Source organism: Tachysurus vachellii, chromosome 15 (assembly GCF_030014155.1).
Source record: "Tachysurus vachellii isolate PV-2020 chromosome 15, HZAU_Pvac_v1, whole genome shotgun sequence".
NCBI classification, from domain to species: Eukaryota; Metazoa; Chordata; class Actinopteri; order Siluriformes; family Bagridae; genus Tachysurus; species Tachysurus vachellii.
Window position 1 is genome coordinate 5,753,109 of NC_083474.1, and position 11,677 is coordinate 5,764,785.

An 11,677-nucleotide genomic window follows, 5' to 3' on the forward strand; every position below is an offset into this window, starting at 1 on the left:
CCTATTATTAGAAAGAAATGACTTGACAGTAACAAAGCAATCTACAGGTTGACGTTAGGCTTCGAAGTTTCCAAAAAAAAAAGTCAACAGAAATATAAAGATGATAATCCAGCCCTAAACTACAGGGACAGAAGTTACCAAGAGAACAGATTTAGGAGCAAATGGACAAAAGGAAACACACAAAAACTTACATTTACAAATTATTAGCAGACACTAAATAATTCCTTATATTCAGAGTTTTAAACCAAACCTGTTACTATGCACATCACTGTTTAAACTCCTACCCAATATGCTATACGGCCAAAAGTGTGTGGACACCCGACCAATCACACCCGTATATGTATGTCGAACATCCCAATGCAGATTTAATCCCGTATTTGCTGTTACGGGATTAAATCGTGTTCGGGGTGTGTTTGAGGTCAGGGCTCCGTTTGCGGCCCAAAAATTCCAGTGCAGGGAAGATGTACAGAATTCCAAAAAAATTCTATCTAATTATAAACATTGTGTCAACAGCTTGGGGAAGGTTCACGTGTGGATGTGACAGTGAGGTGTCCACAAACCTTCGGCCATATAACGCATCTGATCCTAGAGAAATGTCTTGTCTTATACATTTCACCATCAATCATCTCATCAAACAAATAAAGATCTAGCCATCCATCCATTTTCTACCGCTTATCCGGGGCCGGGTCGCGGGGGCAGCAGTCTAAGCAGGGACGCCCAGACTTCCTTCTCCCCAGACACGTCCTCCAGCTCTTCCGGGGGAATACCGAGGCGTTCCCAGGCCAGCCGAGAGACATAGACACTCCAGCGTGTCCTAGGTCTTCCCCGGGGCCTCCTCCCGGTTGGACATGCCCGGAACACCTCCATCGGGGAGGCGTCCAGGAGGCATCCGGAACAGATGCCCGAGCCACCTCAGCTGACTCCTCTCGATGTGGAGGAGCAGCGGCTCTACTCTGAGCTCCTCCCGGGTGACCGAGCTCCTCACCCTGTCTCTAAGGGAGCGCCCAGCCACCCTGCGGAGGAAAGTCATTTCGGCCGCCTGTATCCGGGATCTTGTCCTTTGGGTCATGACCCAAAGCTCATGACCAAAGGTGAGGGTAGGAACGTAGATCGACCGGTAAATAGAGAGCTTCGCCTTGCGGCTCAGCTCTTTCTTCACCACAACAGACCGGTATATCGACCGCATCACTGCAGAAGATACACCGATCCGCCTGTCGATCTCCCGCTCCATCCTTCCCTCACTCGTCAACAAGACCCCAAGATACTTAAACTCCTCCACTTGAGGCAGGAGCTCTCCACCAACCTGAAGGGGGCAAGCCACCCTTTTCCGGTTGAGAAAAAGATCCAGTCATTAAATATTATTATTTGGACTACTGTTTATTTCTATCAAGCTTGCCAGAAAGATTCAGAGGGCTTGCGGTCGAGACAGTTTAAGACATAAAATGCTTGCAAGACAAACATTCTTTAAAATCCTTAGTGACTGCCTGGACAGGGTTACAGTGGTTTAAATCAGGCTAAGCCTATAAAACACCTCCAAAAACAAAAAAATGCTAACTGCAAGTGGCATTAAAGTAAATCTCATGTTGAGGCCAATTCCTTGAGTTATATATCTAAGGTTGAGAGACGCTTACAGTGTTTCTGGGGATATAAAACCTTAAAAACACTAAACGTCCAGTTTAGGCCACAGACAAAGTTTAAGTTCAATATGAATAAGATACATACATAGAGATTTGGAGCAGTAAATAGATTCTGTCTTTAATTCAATTTTGGCATCTGGCATTTGAAACCCTTCAATTTTGCCTGATCCTTTTGTGATTATGACTGGATATGAACTGAACACAAAGATCTATAACCGATTCTACGGTGATCCACAATCTGCTTCTAGTGCTCGTAAAAAAGTTACTAAAAAACAAAAACAAAAAAAAAGTGAAAAGCTAAATTATCCTCAACCCGGAACGTTTTTATTCACTTGGTCACACGTTAGTGTTTTTCCTGCTCCAACGCTAATGAACAAAAGACTATTAATTAGTTGAATTAGTTGTGTTAGAGTAGGGAAAACACTACTGTGTGCAGGACTATTCAATTCAACTCAATTTATTTAATTGAATTTTTTTCTTTTAACACATTGCATCAAAGCAGCTTTACATCAGTATAGAAACAGAATAAATTTTTTATGTTTAAAGTTTAAAATTAACTTACTATATCTCTCTAAAATCTATCCCTAATGACAAGCCGGACGAAAACGTGGCAAGGAAAATCTCCCTGAGATGAAATGAGGAAGAAACCTTGAGACGCACCAGACTCAGAAGGGAACCTCAGTCTTATTTGGGTGACTCTGGACAGTAAATAATATAAATGTCAAAGAACTAATGTTTCAGCGCAATTTCCGAGCTCACCGCAGACCTGACGCTAATTCCTTCCTGAGAAGTCTTCGAATGATCGCTTACGAAGACCCGACCGCGAAGCTGACCGCAGCGAAGAAGGCGTGACAGTCTAAACAAGGGTTGGGAAGCTGTGGGATAAACAATACATGGCAGCCTGTGAACTGATAAACAAAACATGGTAACATTATATTTAAATAAAAATAAATAAATAAATAAAACACAGGGGGAAAAAAAGAGTCATGCTTGGATCTGGATATATGAGAAAGTGGATCTGAAATCAAGACTGAATCCTAAACACTGGTGTATTGAGTCAAACAGATTCCATGAATTACACTGAACAACACTGAGCTCAGACCAGAAGAGAGAAATGAGCAAAAATAGTCTGATTAATCCTCCAACCCTCAGGTATTTGGTATGTAGCCTAAAGCACTATTCTGACGGGACTAGTTTTACAGGGGGTCGTTAGAGAAATTTCAGTTTCACAGACGTACTTTGTGATTTTAATCCCGTCCGAATCTGCCATGTCTGTCTTTTTCTCACACGACCTGTGTAAAAATTCCAGAGCAAATTACCTACTGTTTTTCAGCAAAATCGGCGCTCCACTGAGAAATCTAATCCCGTCTGAATGCGAATGTCTGTGATTGCCGAAAATGTTTTTTCCAAAACGTGTTTTCTTGTCTGTTTTGGTCAACGCGAACTACCGTATTAACCCTAGCGCACCGGTATTCAAGTTTATTGATCGGTCATATGACCATACGCAATCCACGCATCCAGGACATGTGGTCTTGTGCAACGCCCACATGTAAAACACAGACACTCCTACCTCCGTAATAAACACACAGATTAGTCCCGTCCGAATCCATACACGAAATGACGGACGTCGGCTGAAAAAAAATTCTAACTCAAACGTCGTTTGGAAAACTAATCCCGTCCGAATAGGGCTTAAGACTGAGAAAAGAAGGAAACAGGAAATTTAGTTCATAAATTATTTTTCATTATTCCCATTTGTACAAGATTTCCCTGTGCAGCTGTGTGTACTCACGAGCGACTGTCTTACACGTCACGTAAATTAATATCATTTAAATCAGTAACAAACATAACCACTATTTCATATTAACGAATTCTTCTTCGTATTTCACTTTTTTTTATTCAGGTGTTTGCGCCAACGAGGCAATTCCACTTTGTTTGAGAACATGCAATTAACTCTACACTGACTGTATGCAAACGTTGCCTGATCTGGGTGTGGCGATACAACCAGCACAGTTTTCTACCACTTATGCATAGGATCATTCAATCCACTGCCTGTGTAGTGAGGCCACAGGTCAGGGCCTGCATGTTTTGCTGTCTCAGGACTTTGTGTGCATTCTTTCTCTCGCTCTCTTTCTCTACAACAATCACCGATATAGCACACTGAGAAAATGATTATAGGAACACAGGAAACAGCAGGAATGTTCAGAAAGGCTAAGGAACAATGGATAGTGAAATACCCGAAGTAGCGGAAGAATTAATGGCGGAAAAGAGTGTTTGGGGTGATAAGAATGGCTGAATAGGCGACGAGGTGTGGTGATGGAGGCAACGACGTACTCTTTCTACTGGAATTAAAAGAAGAATGATGAAATCAGACAGATAAAGGGGCATAACGCGGTGGAGTTTTCTTCACCATGGGGCCAAAAGGTCATCACGGCTAAATTAGGACAAAAACCAAAGGAAAACTAGTAACAACAGGACATGATGTGTAAGAGTTCATGTCAGAAATGAACAAAGAATTCATTTAAGCTCAGTTTATTTTATTCTTAGAAAATATTCCTTATGTTAGGTTAGTTTGGATCACTATTTTATTGTACGAATGTCAAATGCCAGAATAATAGTGTGAATAATTTATTTAATTTCAGCTTTTAATTCCTTCAACGATGGGTCAGCAATTGACATCGATTTTGTTAGCATTTGGTAGCATTGCCATTAAATGGTTTAGACTTCCACAAGTTTCTCACCTCATAAGCTTGGACATCATAGGCCTCCTTACTCTCATATCGTCGCTGTCGGGCGGAAACCTCGTATGTCCAAATTTGGTCAATTTCATATGTTTTCACATATCGATGCTATTGGTCAGTCCCCACGTGGGTCTGTTATTTTTACAAGTTATTAACCAGTCTTGAAAATAGCTTGAGCGCAAATCTCATAACTCCATTGGACACTTCAACTGTCCACCTCTTCCTCACTCTGCGGGAGAGCTTCATGGCATATTTATCCTCAAGAAGAGTCGCAACGAATCAACACGTCTTCTGAGGTAAATGTCTTCAAAACACTGGGCTCAAAGGAAAAAAATCTTGACCCTCACTAGTTCTGGTGCTCGTCTGAGGACAGGAATTTAGCGCAAGACAATCCACTGCAACGCGGACTAAACCCTGTGCACTGCAGATAAGGTACGGCGTTTTTTTAATTTACTGAAAATTAACGGTTTTGGAGATACGAGGATTCCGCCCGACAGCGACTATATGCATTTTTACTTGATCGGATTGAAGTGAGGGTTTTGTGATAACCGCTCCAATACCTTACATTTTTTGTCCTTAAGCCATTTTTCCACAACTTTGGGTCATTGTTCAGTTGAAAGAGCCATTTGTGACCAAGCCAAGACCAAACTTCTTGGCTGATGCCTTGAGATGCTTTTCAGTAGATCTACAGCATGATGGTTCTTCAGCACCAGATGCAAGCCTCACCCTCTTTTCTCCAATCATAATTGGTGAAATAGTAAATAGCAGTATTTAGTCATATCTGTGAAACCATAACAACCTTACTCTCTGTACTTAGCACCTTATGGCCCTAGAGTACGAGAAAACCTCTAGAGGTCAAGGACTTTTAACAGGGACAGGATGGGAATGTGGAAACATAGCCTCTGAGGAGAAGCTAAAATAATAAGGCCACTTTGAATGGTCATATAAGTGCACTCAAGCATTGAAATAGAACAACCTAATTTAGCCTGGCAGTCCTTTATAGGAGACTTCTTGCTCGGCTGCGTTTTAATAGTTTAAGCTACTAGTCACATTCTGCTAGGAGAATTAGAAAGGCGGCACCACACAATTCGATCGATTTGCAAACCATTTCTCTTTGGAACCACAACAGATAAATATAGCCACGCTGCAGTCGTGAAGAATTCATGAGCCGAGAGGTCGGGCTGGCCAGATGCCACGTATCTAGACTCAAGCCACAACACACAACTCATGTCTGGAAGGCTTTCAAACAAGCTGGACCATAAGCAGATGCTGGGTTTCTACGACTCGACCCACAAGACCTAGTATACTCATGTCATTACAGAGCTCTGGCAACTGCTTCTCATATGAGTAAAATCACACCACAGGGTCTCAGTCGTGCACACAGACTAACAGAAGTGAGGACAGAGCAGTTATCTAGTAAAATCCTGTAAACTTGAGGAAAGAAAAACTTTGTATTCTACTCCTATTCGATTAAATTTACACATAAGAAGTCTAACTCGAGTAAAACTCAACGTGACTGACTTCAAATCATATTCGCATTCGGGTTAGTTCACGTTTAGATACTAAACTGTCGAGTTTAAATAGCTAATTTACAGCACATGCTCGTATCTAGATCAAGTGTTTTCTAGACTGCACTTAGATTACTGGTAGCCACTGAGATACCACTAATACGACTGAGAGCTAGTCGTTTTATATTATTGGTATTAATGTAGTCGTTATATATTATCGTTAATTAAGAGAATATTAAAATATAAAGAAAATGAGCCAACACAAACCTATGAATGAAAACAAATAAAACAAACATTTTCTACCGCTTATCCGAACTACCTCGGGTCACGGGGATAAAACTAATCAGTCATGCCAAAATAAATGTAGCTGGCCAGACTGTCTGTGTACGTTTCTAAAGGATTGATAAATGGCCTAATGTTTGCTCATGACAGCACTTCTGCTGAAGCTGAATCGATAGAATGCTGACTTGTAAATATGCTACGAACGCGCATACAAATTTTTAAAAGAGAGAAAAAAAACACCTAAAATAAACGTCGGTGGTATTTTAAATAACATTAATAAGAAGCACATTAAGTTAGCAAGACTGAGCACAAGTCCAAGTAAAAGCACAACATCCCGACTCGTCTGTGGGATTGTTTTGGACGGTTTTAAGCATGCACACAACTCAGAGTGACCCATTGACCCCGACCCAACTGTACATGCATTACATGAGGCCAGCGGCACTAATCCATGCCAATGTCCTATTTATACGCTGCCAGAGCGAGTATGTTTAAATGTGTCTCTCTGTTAGAGCTGGTGCATCAAAAGAATCACGTACAAGTTCTTACAATACACTTACTTCAGGAAATGTTCACATCAAGCTTCGGATTGGGAAAAAAAAAAACTAATCTCTGTGACGTTAACTGGGACATCCGATGGTGCCAGATGGGCTAATTTGAGTATTTCAGAAACGGCTGATCTCCTGGGGTTTTCAGATTCAACAGTCTCTAGAGTTTACACAGAAGGATGAGGAAAAGTACAGGCTGAAACGCCTTGTTAGTGAAAAGATCAGAGAATGATCTTATAATCTAGTCTATAGCAATGAATATAGTCTATAGTAAAAGGTCTATAGTGTCTCAAACACTCTTTACAATTGTGGAGAACAGAAAAGCATCTCAAAACACAAAACCTTAAGGTGGATGAGCTAAAAGAGAAGAAGACCATATCAGGGTCCACTCCTGTCAGCCACAGAACAGGAATCTGAGACCCTTATGGACACAGACTCACCCGAACCGGACAGCTGAGCACCAGAAAAACCTCATGTGATATTTTCTAATCTAGTACTAATCTTTCTAATCCATGATCTCCTCAGCTCCTCAGAACCTGATGCCCTCACTTCGGCTTCAACGAGCGCTGATTATAGTTACTATATTCTTTCCATTAGCTTGAATCTTTCCATTTTCCTTTGACGTCTGCAACCCACAGAACTGTCACTCGCTCAGTGTTTTTTGTTTTTATACCATTCTGTGTAAACTCTACAAACATGTTTGGTAAAATCCCAGGAGATCAGCGGTTTCTGATCTATTTAAACCAGCCCGTCTGATACGAACAACCTTGCCATGGTTAACGTCATGAAGATCACATTCTTCCCCATTTTGATGGTTGATGTGAACATTCTCTCCACCCGTATCTGCAGTATTTTAACCATTGCTTAATTGATTAGATAACCGCATGAGCGTGCAGGTGTTCTTAATAAAGTGGACGGTGTGTGTATTTTATTTATATACACACACACCCTGTAAACGTGTATGCAGAAATACAGAAGTGAAAAAGAACAAAGCATTCTGAGACAATTTTTGAATCCTGCTACAAGCCCACCAGTGAAGCTATGTAATGCAGCCTGCTTTATGAAAACTGTGACCTACTTCCCAGCTGTCTCTGGCTGGGGAGGGGAGTGGAGGACCCTCCGTGCAGCAGAAAGCACAATGAGAAAGCTTTTTTTTTTTTTTGTCCACACACTCTGGAATGCACGATGTGCTTTGGTTATCGTGATATGATTACCACAATTCCCAACAAGTAACGCCCTTCACATATTTTCCGAGATAAGGACTCCGGGTCGTGCCATAAATAAGACATTGCTCGGTGATTGCGTCCCTTGCGTCTTCGCCACTTGCTTTCTGCCTGTGCGTGACACTAATCACTGAGCCAGAAAGATTCTCCTACTGACTGTGATTAAGTCTAAAACAGTTAGAGCCAAGTCTGGTTTAAACTGCCAAAAATTAGCTTGTGGATTGAATAAAAAGTGTGTTTGAGCCGTAAAATCACCACTCGAATCAAACCCTTGGTCACACCCAAGACTGATACAACTGTATTTACATCATCTCCAGCAAACGTGAAACAGATATTAGATCATTGACTTACATACATGCTATAAAACCCCCACCCAGCTGCTGATTTTGATAAGCTGCCTGGTCCATATGTGTAAAGGCCAAGCTGTTTGATTGCAGAAACCAAAGTCTGTACAACACCATACAAAGAAGTTAAGTGTGTGGATAATCTGCCTAAATCATAGCACCTTATGAGTCTTTGGTTATTTCTGTAGGCCAAATTAGGAGTGAGTCAAAGTGAAAAATAGGTCAATGACCAAAGATTCCCAGTCAGCGGTCAATACTTCCTAAAAAAAAAAAAAAAAAAGGTTTCTGGCTGAATCATGAAGTAAGCTACAATCTGGACAGTTCTCACCACCCATAGATTTTAGGTCTGTTATATTCCAACGTACCTACTTATTTTAGTCGGTAAAAACCGTCATTAAAGTGAGATACAGTGAAATTAAGGACTTTAGCTGGTGAGTTACATGTTGATGGTGCATTAGACAATGCCTGGAAACAGGCAACATAAACACTTATCTCAGTGTGTGTGTGTGTGTCTGATTGTATATGCATGTGTGTGTGTGTGTTCGTGTGTGCGTCTGTATGCATGTATGTGTGCGTCTGTATGCATGTGTCTGTATGCGTGTGTGTGTGTGTGTCTGTATGCATGTGTGTGTGTGTGTGTCTGTATGCATGTGTGTGTGTGTGTGTGTGTCTGTATGCATGTGTGTGTGTGTGTCTGTATGCATGTGTGTGTGTGTGTGTGTCTGTATGCATGTGTGTGTGTGTGTCTGTATGCATGTGTGTGTGTGTGTGTCTGTATGCATGTGTGTGTGTGTGTGTCTGTATGCATGTGTGTGTGTGTGTCTGTATGCATCTGTATGCATGTGTGTGTGTGTCTGTATGCATGTGTGTCTGTATGCATGTGTGTGTGTGTCTGTATGCATGTGTGTGTGTGTGTCTGTATGTATGCGTGTGTGTGTGTCTGTATGTATGCGTGTGTGTGTCTGTATGTATGCGTGTGTGTGTCTGTATGTATGCGTGTGTGTGTCTGTATGTATGCGTGTGTGTGTCTGTATGTATGCGTGTGTGTGTCTGTATGTATGCGTGTGTGTGTCTGTATGTATGCGTGTGTGTGTCTGTATGTATGCGTGTGTGTGTCTGTATGTATGTCAAAAATCAAATCAAAATTTAATTGTCACATGTATGTGTCTGTGTGTGTGTCTGTGTTGGTCTGTGTGTATATGTGTGTGTCTATGTGTGTGTGTATGTATCTTTGTGTGTGTGTGTGTGTCTACGTGTTTATGTCTGTGTGTGTGTATGTATATGTGTGTATGTATGTGTGTGTATGTATGTATGTGTATGTATGTGTGTGTCTGTATATGTATGTGTGTGTATGTATGTATGTATGTATGTGTGTGTATGTATGTGTGTGTGTATATGTATGTGTGTGTATGTATGTATGTATGTATGTATGTGTGTGTGTGTGTGTGTGTATGTATATGTGTGTGTGTATGTATGTATGTATGTATGTATGTATGTATGTATGTATGTGTGTGTGTGTGTGTGTGTGTATGTATGTATGTATGTATGTGTGTGTATATGTATGTGTGTGTATATGTATGTGTGTGTATATGTATGTGTGTGTGTGTGTGTGTGTGTGTGTGTGTGTGTGTATGTATGTATGTATGTATGTATGCTCATTTAATGTCACCTGGCTGCGCTCGAAGTTTTCCCTCTCCATGTCCATACTGTTTGCTCCCCCAGCGCGGCGGCTCAGCACTTTGGGAAGCGGGTTCGGGACTTGCTGCATGGAGCTCTTCATACGGTCCATTTCCAACAAAGATTAAAAACTGAACTAGGTTACTGGGAATTAATACAAACACAACCAAAACTCGGTAAGCGCAAAGTTTCCATCCACGTTATCACGAAAGCTCATTATTTTTCCGTCTTCACCCCAAAGGAAGTGGATCCCTAAATAAACGCGCACTAAAGTCTGAGTAAAAAACAGCACAGGAACGAGCGGATCACACGCCAATGGATGAGCAAATGAAGCAGCAGCAGCAGGGATCATGTAACTGCGCGCTCTGATTGGATAGATATTTGTTCGCCACTCCCATTGGGATCAGTGCTTACATTTGATTGGTCATCGCATCGTGTGAGGCTATTAGAATTAAAATAAAAGCCCTAAAAAGCCTAAATCTAATGGAAATGCGAGTAAAATCATAAGATTCGTTTGGGCTACACACAAGCAACTGGCTAATTTCAAAAACATTTGAAACTTCAACTTTTGATTGTGGCTGAAACTCCAAGAATATGTTTCTCAAGGATGAGTCGGCTCTTTGAGTCGGCTCTTTTTTTTTCTTTATGTAGGCATTTTTTTTTTGCATTCATTGTTACTCTTTCTGTGCATTTTAATCAAAAATGCATTAAAAATGTCAACAGTTGAGCAAGTCATTATCAGGAATGATGAAGCATGTGTTTGCGTGGATGATGTAGATGTGCATAAGGCATCAGGATTGTTGTCTATAGTGAGTAGCTTTGCCAGTTCACATATTAAGGGTTTGTGTCTGAGCTTGGGATAATATCTGTGCAGATTTTGGCAATGAAGAATGTCGGCTGTATACAGTAAAATAGCCCTTTGTGTGTGTGTGTGTTTGTGTGATTTTACATGCTGCCCTATATACAACTTGCATTCCCATATAGGGTGTATTCCTTTTTACGCCCAGTATTCCTGGGATAGGCTCTGGATCCACCTCCTCCCTGGTCAGGATAAAGCAGTTACTGAAGATGAAGCTTGCAGGACAAAGAAAGGCCACATTCATAAACTTAGGAGCATATTGGACGCATATAGGAGCATATTGTACAGGTTGCTCGTACAGCATGTCGTTACTGTGTTCATTCATTTATCGTTAGTATTTTTTTCTGGTCAGGATTAGATTATATTTGGCAAGTATAAATAAACTCAGAAGGTTAAGGGGTTCAGAGTAATGTGTCTAATAGAAATCTTTAATCTTTTTGCAAATCAAGGATTATTCTGATACAGTGCAATAATGAGACAACCCTAGAAAACTAATCCATTTTTCCCATTATCATACAAAATACAACACCACAATAACATTTAACACAAGCAAGACAAAGACATTTACACAATTAAGGCTTTAAGTTTTAATTAAACAGTTCATTTTTAATTAAAATGTACTACATATAAGAATGTAGCCGAGGATCAAGATCAAATCAAATATGTGTTTGTGTGTAACTTTTATCCCATGCTTGAGGATATAATATAGTATAATAATCATTTAATGTGTTTAAAACTGTTTATGCAAGCAAATAAACAAATAAACAAACGAATAAATAAATAAATAAATAAATAAATAAATAAATAAATAAATAAAAACTCTCACTCAGATTTACTGGCAGTAAAATTATAGGAATGCCTTCA

At 40.5% G+C, this 11,677-nt stretch overlaps 1 protein-coding gene across 1 annotated transcript in view; it reads right to left on the reverse strand.

Annotated features, from left to right (window-relative positions):
* The window catches only part of hip1 (huntingtin interacting protein 1), a 50,461-nt gene extending 40,185 nt beyond the window's left edge, over positions 1-10,276 (reverse strand). The window contains exon 1 of the mRNA XM_060888066.1: positions 9,947-10,276. Within this exon, the coding sequence (XP_060744049.1) occupies positions 9,947-10,066 (120 nt within the window). The 5' untranslated portion in view covers positions 10,067-10,276. The remainder of the gene's footprint in view (positions 1-9,946) is intronic.
* Positions 10,277-11,677: the final 1,401 nt, after the last annotated feature.